Source organism: Wyeomyia smithii, chromosome 3, assembly GCF_029784165.1.
Source record: "Wyeomyia smithii strain HCP4-BCI-WySm-NY-G18 chromosome 3, ASM2978416v1, whole genome shotgun sequence".
In the NCBI taxonomy this organism is placed as follows: Eukaryota; Metazoa; Arthropoda; class Insecta; order Diptera; family Culicidae; genus Wyeomyia; species Wyeomyia smithii.
The window spans coordinates 117598014-117617544 of record NC_073696.1 but is presented as its reverse complement, the minus strand read 5'-3'; the positions used below and the strand labels follow the sequence as shown (position 1 = coordinate 117617544).

Below are 19531 nucleotides of genomic sequence, written 5' to 3'. Positions count from 1 at the left end.
AAGCGGATGACTGAGCGAATGGCCCGGCCGCCGGAGGGTAGGGGGGTTTGCTCTGCTCCCAGCAGCACCGCCGCGGCATGCAGTTGCGCGCGGTGGAACGAAAATGAAACAAGAGTGCAGTGAGGTGTGCTCGCATAACAAACATAAATATGGACGAACGTACAGTGCGATAACAGTTTCAACTTATCCCAAGTGGGATTCCGGCAACTATGGGCAACAAAACACTAGAGAAGGTTGACGCTGCCGGTGGTGGTGATGGACCGACTAGTCGTCATCGGAACCGGCCGGCTGCCTCTGAATCGGGTTCGGGTTCTTTAGAAGTGAACGTGCTAGCGTTATAAATAAATTGATATCTTCACATTTCAATAAGAATAAACTTGTGCAGATTTCAGACAACGAGGGGTCCATTGAGGATTTATAAAATAAACAGAATTTTCAACTGATTAGTGCCAGCTTTTTCATATAACTTATAATTATTGGTTATAGAGTAGGGAGTATTATTTCTTAAACACATCTTTCAACCCCTTGCTCCTCGAGTGGCTGCTCCCAATAGCCCAGATAACGTCGATGGCGGGCGGCCTAGCATTGTCAAGATCGAATCTGTATACGATACTCAAATGTACACACACAGAGATACGCACTCACTCACGATTAATGATCTCAAGCGCTAAGAGCCCTGTTGGTGTTTTGAAAATATGATCGGTTTCCAATCAAAAAGAAATGATCAATTACTTTTATAAATATTTATGATTTACAAATTAACAAACCGATACGGATGATTTGTTTTCTCTCATTTTCAATCGATCCGCTGCTGCTAGACTTCTCTTCCTTCCCTGCCCTGCCTAAATTGGTACCATTACCTTGTTCGAGTTGAGCGTGTTTGAAGAGCTTGTGAAAAGGCTTGATCCCATCGTGTCAAACTTCAATTCAATGATTTTTTGTGCATACCTTCGGACCCGCTGACTGGACGGCGGCTGGGCTGTGCGTTTGGAGTCTCTGTTTTGTTTCCTAGGAATCGAAATGCGCGCCTCAACCGGACAGCCCAAAAAGTGTGTAGATGGATGGGTGGAAGGAGGTCAATGTTGGATATAGTTTCAGCGCGGTGGCGTGCTTGGCAGCTTCAGTTAAAGGTGCTATGCATGTTTTTGACCGATTGCCGCACAAACGCCATAACATGCCACACAGCTGCCTGCCCGCGCCCGATTTCTAGTGCTATCTGTGCCGATTTGAGTATTCATCGCCGCCTTCTCGAAGTGTCTATTTGGTGGGTCTTCATTTATGATTTTGATAAATTGGGGAACTCATTTATACACCGCAGTGGATTTCACTCATCGTTTCGAGAAACAAGATAAGATAGTTGAAAGAACGGATCGTGTTGAATCATTTCGGTTGGTCGATGATTTTTGGTGATAGTAACTAGTGCCGTACTGATTTTGTTTTCAGGACCAGTTTAGGTACACCATAAATTATCTCAATCATTCTAATGATTACTTGCGAGAGAACCAGAGTCGATGGTTCGAGGGATTAAAACGGTATTGTTCACAAACGTCCGACTCTATTTACAAGGTGTTTCAAGTCTTTTAATCGCTCTCACACAAAAACGATAACGCTAGTTTGTCTTTGCATCCTGATGCAGTTCTGTACTGTAGGAAATAATTTATCGCAACGCTGACGCAGCTTTTCACACACGTTAATTCCTACTCATCGGAACAATCTCGAGTGCTGTAAGGAATGGTCGCAATTAAACAGCACGCGACAGTACCGGGGATCGAAGATGCGCTTGGTACATCCGCAATAAACAACTCAATAAAACCAGTCGCTCCTCGTTATGCCATCGTGAGGGGAAATAGACACAGGGTGATGGAAGTTCGCCAGCAGTTCGCTGCCTTCCGCGGACCGGATTTAATTCGTTTTATAAACACACATTATATTATGCGCTTACAAGAAAACTCAATAAGCGCATACTTAACCGACGGTAATACACGTAAATGAATTAAATGAATGACCGTATCTTTTCCCGTTGCGAAGTCCACTTCGCAACTTATCGGTATGCATCGAAGAACCAACATCCCGGACGGTGAATATTGTCGGTAGCGTGTCTAAAAATTCTATATTGAGGAAAGTTATTCTCTAATGGAAACAAAATAATAATTTTTGATTTTGGTTCAATAGATTTTAATTTCTACAAAAAAAACTTTTCCAAAGAAATACGATAGCTGCCACCCGACTGCGCCTCTGGCTAATATAAACAACATTCACTGCAAAAAAGGCCGTACGAAAGAATTATCAAACTTCAACGTATTTTATTCGCTCTGCTCATCCTGGAGTTGAAATGTTGCCAGACCAAGAAAGTAAATATCGTTGGTCTTCCATCCAACGACGGGTTACTATATTATGTTTCGTGCATAACCTCCCATTAGGCTAACAAGTGCTGATTTCGAAGCTGCCGCAGAACTGGATCTACTGGACCGCTGCTTGGATCTAGCAAGCAGCGGTCCAGTTGCCCACAGTTGACACTGTCACACGGTTTAGTGTACTCCGTTTCTGTCGAACGTTAGAAGCTCTTGATAATAATTCAGACTAGAGTATTTGAAACAAAGATTAGATGTCCAGATTTACGACCCGGATTGAACAATGTCAAAAATGTTCCTCAATAGTCTTTTTTTAAATCAGTGCATTTATTTGATACGGCTGATACCTAATTCTTAAATTTTTACGAAGCCAATAATTCTTATCATTTTTAGCGATGTCATGTCCTGCAGTATTCCATTTGGTTAATGGTATGAAATCTTTGAACTTTTTTAGATACCGTCTATTATTTTTACCAGGGAAATCAATACTTCCAAAAGCACACTTTAAGTAAATAGGCGCGCACAAAAACAGGTTCAATTTTAGTAAAACTAATTTGTTCAAGCGGAAATATATGAACGTAATTATAAGCATTTATTTTAACAGTCACACAGCTTTTAGTCTAGGAATACATTGCCTGAATTGCTAAATAAGGTTGAGAATAACTCAAAATATTGTAACAACCATCAACCATAGAGAAATAAAGCTTAGTTGGAATGTTTTGTATCTAAATAGTGTTTTTTTTTGCCACTGTAAAAACCAGAGGGGATTCACTGCTGTCAAATTTCATATATGTGTGCGTTATCGCAGATCAACTCTGGTCAATGACGTTTGTTAGTCCATCATGTTTGTAACTATGAACAATAATGAGGGAAAAAATCACTACACAACACATTCATGAAAGTTTTTCGCGGTTTCTCGAGCTTTGATAAAAATACGTTTCAATTAGACCAAAAAAAAAAAAATAAAAAATAAAAACCAAAACAAACGCCATGTTGCCGAATATGTTGGTTACACGATGTTTGCTAGATAGATCCCCCTGGTAAAAACACTTTTTTTTCCTGTGTGGGCTCATCACTGCGACCAGAGATTAGATCTATTGTGATATTGCCCAAGTGTTTCTGTACTCCGCACTTCATAGTAAGTGATACGCTTATCGCACTATTGATAGTAAGTGATACGCTTATCATTCATATCCGTGCTTGTGTGTAAGTTTTACCTTTCCGTTTCAAGCTTACTACTCTACTATACCGAGCCTCTGTCCCTCCTAACAATATCGCCTAATTACAATTCCCTGGAAAGAACTTTCATTCGTTACTCACACCAGGTTTATTATAACAACTTATTTTTGTTAGAAGGAGAGTCAACAGAGGTACTGTAGAATTTAGATTGAAGGAAAGGTACTTGGTGGGAAGCCTGAGAATAAACCCATGCTAAAGTCCTTTGGCAACCAAATGGCCTGATTCTACTAAGATTCGAACCCACGACCATCCGCTTACCAAGGCGGACTCTGTAACTTGGCGGCTACGGAGCTCCCCACGTAAAACCACTAGCTCTCGCAAAAAAAAAATTCGGAATCACCGACACAGAAAAATTCCTTCTTAATTATTCGGTAATTTTCATTATCGTCGCGTTCAGTAAACTTGAAATTTTTCTGATTATTCTGTAGTTTCCTGAAAAATTACTGATGTCGATTAATTTTTTCACCGAACTACATTGCTGACCCCTTCGTGGTTGGTAACGTCTCCGCCAACAACGCTCGACGCCTGGGCTCGAATCCCACCGCCGACATAGGTGTCGATGATTGTGAGGTGGCGTGATCCACTCACAACCAACCCAACTGGTCTAGATTCAATCCTAGCCGACACCGGGAGATTTTCTGAGGCGAAAAATCTCTAGGATCACGCCTTCCATCGCATGAGGAAGTAAAGCCGTTGGCGCCGGTCCGTTAATCAACGGGTCGTGAGTTAGGGTCCTGGGTGGAGTCGCCTCCCCGGGCGTCGGTGATTGGCACAATAACAGTGGCGGAGCTAGACCGACGGTAAATAAGCGAGAATAAAAAAAAAAATTGCTAACCCCTTCAGTAAACTAAAAAAAATTTCCACTGTTTTATAGTTCAGTTAATATTAACGATCTATCAGCACTTATCAAGATGTTGCTGAAAACCTCCAAATGTTTTATTGAACTTTTGTCGCACATCAGAAGTACGTCGTTTTGAGATTTTCAGGAAAGTTTCGTGGCTGTGTTATTCAAAGTGTTCTACGAGCCATTTGGACAATAAAATCAGACGTTCAGCAACAATGAAAAATACCGAACGCTCGTCAAGCAAATGAATTACCGAACAGATTACAGATTACAGATGGCTGTTGAACACTCAGTGAAAAGTTTGCTGATTGCGGTAAAAGAAACTAAGACAGATCGTTGAGATCCTATGCTGAATCCAGAATACGTCTGAACAATATTCGGTCTTGCTTCTCTCCAGTCTCCCCCTACACCCGCTGCTCTGGCATCCTCTTCGACAGCACACATCCAGCGCGTTTGAGGTCTGCCTCGAAGTCGTCGGCCTCTATCCGGTTCTCGGCTAAATATTGTCTTTTCCGGTCGCTCATCCGCCATCCGTGCTACGTGGCCAGCCCACTGTAACCTGCGGTGTTACACCAGCTTGACTATATCTGCGTTATCCTATAGAGGGCAAATTTCGTACGGATCTGTAGGCTACGGGACCTAAGCTGGCTACGCAATTCGTAATAAGCCCTATTCGCTGCCGCCACCCACTTTCTCTTCGCTTCGGGACTTCTTTATTCGGTATTTCGCTCCAGATTCACATGACACATCTGCAAGCCTCATATATTAATATATTAATTCATTTAGTCGTTCAACAGCTAGTTGATCAAGGCTTTGTTCCAGAGCAAACTTAAAAAGTTGCAAATGCCCGCGTACGGTTTTCTCTAATAAGTGCTTTCCAAGTTTGTAATAGGATGGTGGTTGAGCTCTTCTCGGTGCATTCTCACTTTCTAGATAAAATGGCCGTTTCTGTTGTTCGCCCATGGCAATCGAAATGGCAATCTTTATGTTCGGAAAATTCCTTCGCATACGATTCCAGCGGACCTCGTTGTCGGGAGTACCAAGATAAACAAATTCGTCGACCACTTCCAAAGTATCCCCATCCATCTCCACCGTAGCACCAACACCCGCACAACTACCACGTTCTCTGCCAGCCACCATGTACTTTGTTTTGGCAGTGTTATTGGTGAGTCCAATTCTCGTAGCTTACCTTTAGAGAGCCGTAAAGGCCTCCTCAACTGCTCGGTAACACCAATTACATCAATGTCGTTCGCGAAGCCCAGAAGCATGTGAGACTTAGTGATGATGGTGCCGCTCCTCTGCACACCTGCCCTTCGTATTGCACCTTCTAATGCTATGTTGAACAGCAAGTTCGAGAGCCCGTCACCGTGCTTCAGACCATCTAACGTCACACGTAACGGCCGGACTTCATGTGTTCAAGGTAAGCAAGGCGGCTGACCGAACCGATACACAGAATATGATGGACAAGTCCCGCGTTAGGAAGCTGTTCCCCGAGTGGTTGGTGCAACATCGTTATGGACGAGATGCCCTGGAGTTTTTTCTAGGCAAGTCCCACCTGGATGTACCGGAGGAGTTCCGTAAAAAATAAATAATAAATTTTGTCAATAAATTTGCCAAAACGTAATTGGTGTGGCAGGTGATCTGTGGATAGGACGAATTCAACAAGCCGTATATTACGACCGGCACCAAAAACGGCTAAATATGTTGAGAAGAATGCCTCCTGGTGTCCTTTTTCCGGCCCCACAAAAGTGTTATTCTGTTTTGGTCAGATTTGGTATCATGTCATTACGCGAAACCAGTGATAGAATGGTACGAAGCCAACGGTGTTGTTTTTATGCCGATGGAAAAATTCTGGGCGATTATGAAGTTAATTAGATTATTACTCAAAAGATTAATACCTTTGGTGATCCCTTTTGTCGAGAATGTTTTTTTGAGAACAAATCCATGCCTGATGACCTATCTCCTAATCCATTTTCGATTTAAATAAAACTTTACACACTGACTCAGCAAACTGAATATTTTCCGCAGGATGAAAAATACTACAAGGTATACAGCCTTAGGGTTGTATGAAATGGTGACGTGGGAGCAAACACTGTAATTACTGTAATTACAGACACAATAAATTTGTTTTTTTTTTCAGTGATTTACGTATTTTTAAGCTCAGCCTCGAAAGAACTTCATTTACACTTGGTGATGTTGTACCTGTAGTGTTTTTTTGCGCAAACAACATTTAACAATTACAACGGAGTTATAGTTTAAAACGATTCATTTTTGTTTGTTGCTTCACAAGTTTGTTTCATTTGCCAACAATTACATTCACTGTATTACGAAGACAGCTTATATAAGAATATTATTTTAGTAATAAAGTAAAAAATTAAAAAAATATCTAAGAATGTTTAAGGTAAAAGAAGATTCTGAATAGATCCTATTAAATGAATAAAAAAATCACCAGCATCGGCTCTTACTCTTCTATAAATTAGTAGAACTAGCGTATTACAAAATTGTTCAACATTTTATCTATCCAACAAAATATTAGTTATTGTTATCCATTATGTGGTTATGATGCTATTTTCGTTTGAAATCTGACGCAGTTTCATTTCCAATTTTACAGAATGCATACCAGTATAGAAAACAAAGACGAAGTCCCACGTCAAAACTTAAGACTCAAAAGTAATTTTCTAAAAGGACGTACCAAACATTTCACGGGATATAAGCTGACAAAACATGGAATCATTTCTTTATATTACACTGCTCATTAGGCCATCTTGGATATCAAAATAGCAACTGAAATTGATGTCTGTCCTCTGGGCATCATCCTAGATTTTCATCGTTTTCTGAAATATTTATATTTGATGGTTTTTAGCCGTTTTGAACTGTTTTCCAAAAACCGACAGACTCCATCTTAAATTCAAAATGGCCTCTGGACATCATTTTTGCTCTGAAAACACCCATATTGAATGGTATTCGACCTCTTTGGGCTGTGGAATTTAAAAATAACAAAATTGTCGTTTCTTTTATTCTTTTATTGGAAAATAATAGAAACATAGGGTAATTGATTCCTTGTTAAAAGTATTTCAGGGGCTGACAGAGGGCCACATTTGAGTATAAAAATTCTTCTGCGCATATGGTCTAACGTTGATCTTCTCAGAATTATTCAATTTCAAAGTTTCTTTTATACTCTTCCCTAAAGTGGCTCTAACTTTAAATATTTACCACCTAGGGCAATTCTTCTGGATTCATTCAAAAGCTAAGAAAGTTTCCCTCTAAATACAGTCTTTCATTGTCTTAATAAACGCAAAAAAAAACACTTTGGAAGCAAAAATGTTCAAAAGCTGTATAGAGCAAAATCATTTCAAATCGCCTGGAAATACGCGAAAATTTAATCGACCATTTTTGATTTGAATGAAACTTTGCACACGTATTTGGCTAAGCAAACTGAGCATTTTTCACAGGGGGAGAGATTTTTAACACCCATGAGTTACATTCTAAAAGGGCGTATGCCTTTTGGTATAGGTTTTATTCGAAGCATTGTAGCCCAGAAACCGTTGGTTGTATAGAAAAACTGTCTGAGAATGAGTTGTAGGGAATTAAAAATGCACATAAAAAATATACACTGTACAAAAAAAAATTTTTTGACCAAAAAAATTAAAAATAAACATTAAATTTCAATTTAAAAATAAAGAATTGAATTTTTTTTAAGAGACTCGATGTTAATACGCAACTTTTAAAAAAAAATCCAGGATGGAGAAATGAAAAATAATTTTTTTATGGTAGATTAATTTTTTTATAAAAATTCTAATTTAAACATTTTTCAAAATATTTGTATTCTGATAATTTTAAAAGATGCAGAGAGTCATTTTGAATCAAAAAGCACTTGGTAATAAACATTCTAAAGGCATCGGTTTTCGAGTTATTTTCAATTTAAGCTCGAAAAATTATTAATATTTCGGAAAATACACGTTTTTCTTAATATGTCCATGGTTCTCCAGCGAACCATAGGTCATTTGGCGCGATCTTGCTCTATAGTATTAAATTTATTTTGATGTTTTCTCAGGAAAACAACGTGGTTAGCATTATTGTTTTTTCAGCTCAAATCGGACGTTTTCAACCGCTCTACAGTTCATTCTTCGACACCAACGTTGTATCTGCTTTAGTTTTCGAAGAAATTAATTTTTTTTGTATCTACCTAGTAGGAAATTTTCTCAGAAGACTTTTCTTCATCAAATGTGACCACTGATATACTCCTAACAAGGAATCAATCACCCTGTAATATAAAATAGCAAATATTTGCTATTTTTGGTACGATTTTTATTTGCACAAAAGTAAATCTGTACTGAAAAATAGCAAATATTTGCTTCATCTAATACCTGCTCAAGGAATAAAAGGTTGAAATATTTGTTGATTTTACGGGAATACTTTTCAGAAGCATGTTTTGTTCCAAATTAGAAAGAATATGTCACAGCATATTGAAAAACTAACTATCTTGGTGATGTTTTCTGTGGAAATCTTATTATGCTGTCATTTTTTCTAACATTTAGTGCGAACTTTTGAAAATGCGTGGCCTTTCTCCCGAGCAAAGAAAGCGAATTGTGCACAAATTGGACACCGTGAGTGGTCTTTCTATAAGAAAATTAGCCAGAGAGAAGGTATAAGTGCCGGAGCAGTTAAAACCGCATTGCGGAAGTATTGTGAAGAGTGCACATTTACTGATGCCCCAAGACGTGATAGAAAACCCGGGCCTGTTGATCCCACAATGGACTACAAGCGGCATCTTTCAGTATCAGTACGAGATGTGGCGAGAAAGCTTGGAACCTCGGCGAGTAACGTTATGCGTGCCAAGGGAAGAATGGGTCTGCAGACCCGTCGGAAGCAGAAGCAGCCAAAACGAAATCCAAAACAAGCTGAATCTGTGAATCCGAGAGCTCGGAAGCTTTATGACAAACTTCTGACCAAAAAAATGGGGTGTGTTATCATGGATGACGAAACCTACATAAAACTGGACTATAAGACTCTGCCAAGACCGAAATTTTATACATCACCGAAGGAAAAGGATGTCTCGGACCAGTGAAAGCCATTTACACCGAAAAATTCGGCAAGAAGGTAAAGGTTTGGCAGGCCATTTGTGAATGTGGGAAAATATCTCGTCCATTCATTACGAATGACACAATGAATGGTAAAATTTACGTGAAAGAGTGTTTGCAGAAAAGGTTGTTACCCATGGTTAAGCAGCATAACAATCCTCCAATCTTTTGGCCCGATCTTGCTTCCTGCCGTTACTCTGAGGACGCACTAGGGTGGTATAAAACAAATAATGTCACATGTGTCCCAAAGGAGATGAATCCTCCAAACTGCCCTGAAATTCGCCCTATTGAAACTTTTTGGGCTTTGACTAAGGCAAAGCTGAGGAAATATGTCAAACCAGCGGACAATTTTGAAAAATTTAAAAAGATTGGCTTAAAGTGGTAAAAATGGTCGGAGAACACACTGTGCAAAAGCTTATGAGTAGTGTTAAGAGAAAAGTTAGAGAACTCGCGTATCCTACGAAAAATAATCCCCACTTGAATTGAAACTGGAAAGAAAACATCTATATCTATATTTCATCTACATCTATATTTCAGAATAAAATGACCCGAAAAATCCTGTATTTTTTGTTTTATTCAAGAAAGAAGATGTATTTATAATTTTCGGAACAGTCTATACTTTTCTAGATTGCTGAGAATATTTAAAAAAAGGCGTTGATTAACTTCATTCTACGTTACACAATATCTTCAAAATTTCATCATTTTCAAATTAATAACATTAGTAACTTACCTCTCAAATTTAGTATCTTATTGTGTCATATAGCTTACTCCATCTAGGAAAACGTTAAAGATAATCGCGTGAATTAATATTTTTCTTTACCCTAAAAAGCACGTTCAAATCATACTCACAGGGTACACAGGTATTCAAACAGGAAAATGTGAAACTTAGCTATTGAGTATTCAAGAATTCACAAGAAAAAATAAATCAACGATAAAAAATCGGAATGATAATCATGATTTAACTGGTCGAGAAAATGAAAAAGTGCATTCCAAAAGCTTAAATCGGAATAATTGAAAGATTATAGCTTCAACCATTCCTATGAATTTTGGTGCTCCTAGCCATTACTAAACGCGTCAACCTACGTAAGAGTGGCACACGTTATGTGCTCGCCGAGTTCGTCGCTTTAACGTTATATTTACGAGAAAACTCATTTGAGTATCTGAAAAAAATTTAGTGGCTAGGGATACCAAATTTATAGGAATGGTTGATCAGCTATAATCTTTTTTTTTCTGGTTTTTGCTTTTGGAGTGAACTTGTGTTGACCAGTGTTATGCTTTGCATGGTACAACATAACAAGTCTCGTGATTAACTGCGCTTACCAACTCAAATCAATTGATTTTTAATGTACTTACCTCTCAATCATTTGTGTCTTTCAAAAGCAAATGAGAAAATATTAAACACATGATTCAATGTACATAACACTTTATTTCAATTCTTATATTCTTTTTTAGAGTAAAGGCCATGGAATTGTGCATTAAGTTTTGCTCAATTTAATTTAACTTTTGATTATTATCTATCCTTTTATTCAGTTGATTGTAACCAAGCAGTATATGTATAAAACAGTCATTGTGTTTCACTTCAGTGTATGTACAAGTACTAACCTAATCTAATTAACTACTCATTGCAACGAGTGTCATGCTTTAATAGTTTTACTAATAACAACAATACATAGTTTGTTCTCAGTTCTTAACTTGTGTTTAGTTGATATCATTGTAAGGATTTATAATTAGAATATTCGTCTCATAAAATAAAGAACTGCTTGAATCTATGGCTATGTTATAATCTAACAAGAAAGTGCCTAACAGAATATAAATCGCGAAGATTTTTGTTCCACACAGGAAGCACTCCTGTTTCTAATGAACGATATATCAGTTTTGTAAATTCAATACTTTTTCATCACATGTGCAATAGTCTAGAATTATAGTTTGTTTCATCATGGTTATCAAATAACAATTCACGAATTGTTCGAGAACAAAATAAATTGAATAACTGCCGCAATTCTTAAGCGACGAACCTCAAATTGTACATAAATCGAAGGCACTCTCACTAATCTGACGCTTTAAAGTTCTACAAAAACACTAATCAGCTCCGGCCAATGCCATTAGATCGATGGTGTTCGATTCGGCACCTGCGGAACCTAAGGACGAGGAACTACCCGTTAGATCCAACTGACCATCGACACCGACGCCGTCGCTTGCTCCCAAGTTATGCGTTAGGCTATGCCTTCTCAAGTCACAATTCCGTCGAAACACCTTACCGCAAGCCGCGCAGTGATACGGTTTAATATCCGTGTGAGTGAGCAGGTGCGTTTTCAGGTTCGATCGCTGATTGAAACTCCGGCTGCACACCGGGCACTTGTGCGGTGATTCCTCCATGTGTAGTATCTTGTGCACGGCTAACGTCCGCGACTGGCAAAATCCCTTTCCGCATTCCAGACATTTGAAGGGTTTCTCCTTGGAGTGGATGTATCTGCGATCAATTTTTCGGGAAGAGAAAACACGGATGAAGAAAAATAAAGATATTAAATGTTGGAGGCCAAGGGAAACATAAAACACGAAGGATTTCATGAAAAATCAAGAGCCAAGCAGAAATCGTAAAGCATGAGATGAGCTCAGCTAAGCGGTTGAGACAATGCGTGCATCGCGCGGAAAGCAAAAAAAAAAGAACGAAGAAATCACTAAATGTAACCCTTTCCCCCCTACCACACGCTTCTACCCGCCGACCACGCGTCAAAAATCGCTCCGACGTTATTTCTGGTGTTCCTTCTTCATTCCGTTCTTATATTTCATCTTTATCAAAGATTAAGCATTAACAGATGTCGGATGAATAAAAACATAATATTTTTATATTGATTTCATCAATTGTCTAGTCATCTCATCGTCAACGGTTTTGTGTCCACTCAGACACCGATTCGTCGTGATTGTGAACAAAAGACAGGAGAGGCATTTGGACGGAAGAGAATCCGCAAAATGTGAAAACAAAAAAAAACACAGAATAAAATGCAAACGATGCCCACCAAAATTTGTACACGCGGAACTTAACCAAAGTAACCGGATGGTCGCTGCTTTTCAATGCTTTCGATCAACTCTGATCGGGTGGTACACGTCTCAGATATCGCTCAGGACGGGCCGCGATGACAGCTCAAACGTCAGAAGATTCCAACCAATTTGACCGGACAACTCACCGCGGTCGCGGCGGCAACGCCGCTGCAAGCACACATACAGCGGCCGCAACCAGCGGAGATCGCCTTTAGAAGTTTCAGTCTTTTATTATTCCGCTGCCAGAGGCCCGTGTTGACGCGATTCACAACAACAAAAAATGCGGAACGGAAACATGTTTTCGATTTTTATAATATTCGTATGGTACTCGACGCGACGCTGGAAAACCAAAACCGACAAGCTTGTTCTCGCGTGCCTTTTGCGGGAATCGACACGGACGAGCCACGGGGGATCACCAGCAGCCAGCCCGGCGGGAATCGGTTTGCGCTGGGAGATCGCACGGAGGATCGCCTCACGTCAGCATCCCGAACGGGCCGGGTTCCTTCTCACGAACCGGCAAACTTATTTGCAGAGTTAATCGGGAGTATTTAATTCTATTTTACGATAAGTTTTAAGTTTTGTTGAGTTGAAAATAATCAAGAAGCTATAGAAAAAAAATATGAATTATGTGTTAGACTTTGTATTATAACTGTATTTTAACTCAAAAAACACAAATCCTGAAACCAAAGGCATCCATTTTGTAAGATATATTTACTCAGAAAATTCAACCAAAAATAAGTAAACGATGAACTACAATGATGATAGAAAATATAGTAAGAGTAGACCAAATTGATAGATTTTTTGAACTCATACTCTTAAGTTTGGAAATCAATGGAAAAGATACCGTTATTATAATTTCTAGTAACCCAAGGTCTGCAACTAAACGTTCTGCCAAATCAAATTCATTTACTTCTCGCTTCTACGGGATTGTGTCCCTTAAGCTTAGAGACCACTATTTTTGTTTGTCAAAAATTGTCTGGCAAAGCGTGTTGTTTCACTCGAAATCCAAATGATATTTTCGGGTTATTTTCTACAAAAAGTATGCAAACAGTATGTACATCCACATTGCATTTCAGAAGTTGCGAAGTTTTCTAAATTGGGTTACGATGGAGTTGTATTCAACATAGGTACGGCTTTTCGTTATAATTGATCATTTAGTTTGAAAAATAATGAACCCATATACCTACTTCAGAAGATTTGTATCAAATTACACAAAGCAGAAGAAAAGCTTAATTGCTTTTCAATTTGCAGTGCTTATGACATGTAATAATAAACTCATTTCGACAACATTACATCGTATATGAGGTAAGTAAGTAAGTAATCGTATATGAGGTAAGTAAGTAAGTATATGAGGTAAGTAAGGAAGTAATCAAACATAGTACATATTTTTATAGTGTAACGCTTAGCATATACCCTATTGGAAAAGTCATGCGTAAAACCCGTAAACCAGAGCAGAGTAAGTCATGGTCTATAGCTCAAGAAAAGTTGCAACGAAATGACATTTCATTGAAATAATTCAACGAAATATTTCAAACACGGAGGAAAGAGAATAAAAGCACTGATGTGAACAATTGTCGCGGATTCGATGCAATCGCCATTGTACGTTCAGATTACTGCATCAGTAATGTGGTTTAATCAATACTTTAACTGAAATTTAACAATTTCATGCGATTAACTTAGAGGTTGATTTTAATACGTTTTTGTTGATTATTAAAATTATTGAATAATAAATTAAAATAATTATATCTCACAAGCAAATATTCCAGTGCATAAGGATACGGATTTTAACTCACATTTTCTTTGCAATCGTCATAAACACGGCGCTTCCTCCATTGGATACCAATGAAATGGAAACGCATGGTTGTCTTTATTTCTGAACTTTTGAGAGTTTCCTAAAATCTTTTAAAAACCGTGACAAATTCCATTTTTGGAAGGCAAACGAAGTTGAAATGGAAACGCATGGTTGTCTTTATTTCTGAACTTTTGAGAGTTTCCTGAAATTTTTTTAAAAACCGTGACAAATTCCATTTTTGGAAGGCAAACGAAGTTTACCTTACTTCGTTTGACATTGTTGTTTCTTACAATAACGAAATATTTGATTTTACACATTTAGTATTTGTAGTAAATACCCAGAAACGTTACAACCTGAAAACTTTCAAATTCAACGAAAGACCAAAAGCGTATATGCGTAATTGTCTTCTGTCTTATTGTGAAATTTCATTCGTTCATTTTTTCATTAAAATTATCTGTTTCCAAAAATATTACAAGCTCAGTTATTCTGCAATATTTCATAATTTATTTTTTGTTTCTCACAACAAAGCGGTTTATCAAAACCAAGCTGTATCATATCAACGACTGGGACTGCATTATTTTAATTTAAACATTAAAATCAAGAGTTTCGCATAACTAAATAATCTGTATCTAAACGTCCCGTCTTTTGCCAATTGAAACTGAGACTGAAACTTTTGAATTAACTACCGATTTTGTACCATTCACCAATAAAAAATTCACCAATAAAAAACATGCTTATCAAAATTGGTAGAACGCCACCACTCTTCTTGTCATTCTGGAGAACTCAAATTAAATCTTTCTTTCTCGAAACCTTGAAACACGTCGAGCAAATCAATGGCTGCATGATCGTCAAAGGATGAATGATGTGTTTAAATCAGTTAGTGCGTGTGCGTGTGTGATTTCTCCGTTTTTTTCTTAGTTAATAAACAATCTGCAAAATAGCAACTGGTGTGATCAATATTTGAAAGAGAAAAAAAAAACATACTGGAAATTAGGCCAAGTAGATTAGCAAAAGCGAATTAAAATCACAATTGTCTACCTACCTTAGCTTAGAATGATTCTACGGCAAAGTTGGGACACACACACGCACATTCACTGATTATAAAACAACACACCGCGAAAGTTCATTGACAGTACTGGACTTTGTGTCAACGCATATCGACAACGTTGTGCCAAACCCGCCGAATACTGTTTATCTGTCAAACCGCAGCCAAAAGTTTGCGCACGCGCGCTTGCCAAATAGTCGATCCGAAATTCCGCCTGTATTGATCGTTTCGCGCCGAACCCGAATCCGGTCGATTAATCACGATGAAATCATTAGCGCGAGAGGAAAATTGTGCGAAGAAATTCGACCGGCCGGTGCAGGTGGTAGGCGAAGGTGAGACTCGAAACAGCAATCTTCCAATTTATTTGTACCCGCAGGGAACTTACGTGAACTTCAGACTGTTGCGGTTCTCGGCGAAGGTGCGTCCAACGCCCGATTCGGTTATCATGAAGAACATAAATTCCACGCTCCACGGAATCGAGCGTCCGAACCGGTGTCTATCATCGAAAAATTAACATAATCCGAGCTGTATCCGTCGGTCGGAGCAGCGTTTCTTTTGTTTTAGCTTTTAGAGCTCTAAAATACACGATTTTAGTCACACCTACAACACCGGTTCTGAGAAGTTGCTCGCGAGGAGTCAAGCGACGAACCGCGAAATGCAAAGTGTCCCAGGTGTCATAAATTTTCGCGCGTTATGCGATAAGTTCACGAGTTCGCGTCCCGTCGCCGGGATCGACCGCAACAACCGCAACCTCGCATTTGACGTGACAGATTGAAAGAGGGCAAATATGAGTTTCTTCCAGGATGACATTTGAAGAAGTGGTTTGGGGTTTTACAAGAAAATAAAATCTTTATTAGTACGAGAGAGCAAATTAACAAAAATAAATCACATTACAATTTGGACTTAAACTGTACTGGGTTAGCTCGAGATTCTAGATTTTTTTTTCTTTTGTGGCTTCCTTGTCGTTTTTTTTCGCTTGTCGTCGGTTAATACTTGAAATCGGTCATCTCACTAAAAGCGTTATAAAATAAACTATTTCAAAACTCGCATTCCCCGCGGGTTTGGAATCGGGTTTGGGATCTTATGCCACGACGACGACAACGACGACGGCGGCGGTGTAGCGTATTAATAATAGCGATCGTAAAAGTCACAAGTGATAAAGTGCGTAAATAAAAGGTGTGCACTCGGGGTTTGCTTTCTTCACGCAGACCTGCGGATGTGAGGTGAGTCGGAAGGTACGAACGAACCAAGTGGACGGAGACCGAAGAAAGAGACACCGAGAAAAGAGAAAGAGAGAGTGAGAATAAAAAGAAAAACATTCCGGTCAAGAAAAAAAAAATTGATAGGTCTTGGAACTAAAGTGGAACACAGCACGGTGACCTATTGGGCCGACCGTTACCAGAAATATCGAAACTCTCGAATTTCAAGCCAGCATGCTTTAGTCCACTGCTGTTCGGTGTGTCGGGAGTTGAATTAAAATGGGCTTCAATCTTACCTATGATCTCGGAGATGATCCTGCCGGCGGAACGCCTTGCCGCAGATATCACACGAATATGGCCGCTCATCGGTGTGGGTTCGTTCGTGAATAAGCAAATTGTAGGACTTGGTAAACTGTCGTTTACAAAACTGGCAAATGAACTGTTTTTTCGGCCTTTGACCGGCGGTGGCAGCAATTCCCGAGGTTGATTGTTGTTGAACGCTTGCAGCTGTAGCTGTAGATGTGGGAGTACATTTTTTCGACACAGCGGCTGCAGTGTTTGCAACTAGACTAGCGGCGGCAGCAGCGGCTGCCACAGCGGCAGCAGAACTTGAAGGTGATGTAGCCGCTGCAAGAGTTTTGAACTTATCGGCACTCATTTGCTGGTGAAATGCAGCGTTTAACACAAGGCTAGGGTAGCCGGTGTCGAGGGAGTTCCCGTCGGAGGTTGAATCGTGCATGGGGTCATCAAAGTTGAGATCATCGTCTTGATCGAGAACCGGAAGTTCATCGGAAAGGTCATTGTTCTGGAGCAGCTGCTGCACCGGTTGCGTGTCCATCAGCATATCATCCGCAGTTACCGTGTTCGCTGCGGTGGCAGAGGTAATAGTAGATGAAGACGAAGAAGTAAGCGGCATCGAGGGCAATGGTGTTCGATTGGACAAGCGCAGCACATCCGATTTTCCGGTTATTCTTTGCAGGGTGAGATATGATTCCAGCGCCTGAAGGTTAAATGCAGCTGCAGCTGGAGAATTTGCTGGCATAAGAGCGGCTTGCTGCAGACTGGTTACCATGGTGCTCTGCAGTGAAAGCACGACCGCGGCGGCTGTTGCAAAATCACCCGGTTGTGAACTTCGCGGTACATTATTGGCCGCTGCCGACGCCGTGGCGGCAGCTGAATCATTCGATTGCTCCATTACGATCGCTCGACCGCCGTCACTCTCCAATAACATCTATCACCAGCCACAACTCGGGAACGGCTTGTGTGTTTATCAAGCAAACGATTAAACAAACCACAATCTGATTGATATTGATCACCTGGTCGCTCTCATACAAAGTTATGATCTCATCGTAGCACCAACCAGTTGTTGAATAATGCAATCTTCTTCACACCCACTTACAGGTTCGTCAATCTTCGGGTCAGGCTTCGTGAACGCGTGCGGCGAAGCGTCAGGATTTCAAACTTTAAGGTCTATTTGCACCGGCATGTAAAAGGCTAATTGTTTACGTAAACCACGCGCATGCTCCTTCTCACACATGTACGACACGAGGCGGTAAGAACAAACGATTTTTTTCCTCGCCTGAACTCCACCGACAATGTTATCGAGAGCTGATAAGGAGTAGGTAAACAAAGACCTAATCAAACTGTGTTTTGTCACACTTGAATTGCAGTACTATGATCAGTGGTTTTCGGAACATTCTTGGGTCACCCACACAATCTCACACTGACGCACACCGACAGCTGAAAGGAAGCTGCCAAGATACAAAATTCCTCAACTGCTCAGGATTCCAATTGGATGCTGCTGGGACGGAAACGGAAAACAGAAATTTACGCGCACGGATTACACACCCTAATAAAAAAAGGCACTTGTGACTTTCTGGCACCGGAGACCGTGACTGGCTGGCTGCTGGTCTCAACTCCGCGTTGTCGCGGTCGTCGTCGTCGTCGTTCGTGTAGTTCTGCCGTCTACCGTATTGCGCTGCATACTGATACACGGACTCTTTCTCTTCTATGATATAGACACGGTTTGGCGGACTTACAGCCAGTATTCAATGTTCGAGTTGAGCCTGGTTAAAACCTGAAGCAAGCGCACACTTTGCTATCGACAACCCACACAGCAACATCACCCTCTCTCACGGTGTGTCTCTTGTGCTGAACAGTTTTTCGGCCAGCCACTCTCGCGAGTTAGCCAGAAGGAAACGTTTTATTTTTTTCGATCCGTTGTCAGCTCAAACTTCGAGAGAGGATCAACTTTATGGATGCTTTGCACCTTTATGGCCCACTCGTACGAAGAGATCCGCTAACGGCAGACAAAAGCAAGAGAAAGAGAACAAGAATCAACATTTTCGCTTGCCGCTTATACCCGCCTGCCGCAACCGACAGAGTGTTCGATACCTGTTGGAACCGTCGTCGCTTAATCGGATTGGAACCTGCCCTCTGCTGCTGGCTGAGTTTCTCCAAAACCTGTCGGGAACGGGAGAGCAAAACATTTGCATTGCTGTGTGTTGGTGCTTATGAAGCTTACGCTTCAACGGCCCTTTCACAAATGGATGGGATGTTGGGAACCCTCTTGGCCTGACGTTGCCTTTTTCTCGACATTTGTTTTAAGGGCTATTCCCACTGCTTCCGTCTAGGGACCGGGCTCGTCCGGGACTTTTCATGCATTCACACTGCGCCGTGCTTGAACCGTGCCCGCGCTGCGCTCTGGCTGAGAAATGTTGATGTGTGTATGTGAAAGAACGTCTTTCTCTTTTTATCATACCGCAGCTCACTCCGCGCGAAATATGTCACTACACATACACGCATCCACCCGAGTGCCTTCCGTGCACTCTCCGGCCAACACAAAGTATCGTCGGCAACGATAGTTTTTCTCTCGCACTGCGGCAGCACGACGGCAACTCAACGCTGCCCCGGTCTGGGCACGGCGCGTCGGTGTGAATGC

At 40.4% G+C, this 19531-nt stretch overlaps 1 protein-coding gene across 1 annotated transcript; it reads right to left on the bottom strand.

The window, feature by feature from the left end:
- Positions 1-10921: 10921 nt before the first annotated feature.
- LOC129730348 (protein sister of odd and bowel) lies at positions 10922-18751 on the bottom strand. The gene is made up of 2 exons (XM_055689627.1): positions 16887-18751; positions 10922-11985 (listed from the first exon to the last, which is right to left on the bottom strand). The coding sequence occupies exons 1-2, from the start codon at positions 17819-17821 to the stop codon at positions 11595-11597; spliced, it is 1326 nt and encodes a 441-aa protein (XP_055545602.1). The 5' UTR covers positions 17822-18751; the 3' UTR covers positions 10922-11594.
- Positions 18752-19531: the final 780 nt, after the last annotated feature.

Coding starts and splice junctions, on each gene's coding strand:
- LOC129730348 (XM_055689627.1), bottom strand. CDS start 17,821: ATGTTATTGGAGAGTGACGGCGGTCGAGCGATCGTAATGGAGCAATCG. Junction 11,986..16,886: donor GATCATCTCCGAGATCATAG/GTAAGATTGAAG, acceptor AATTGATCGCAG/ATACATCCACTCCAAGGAGA.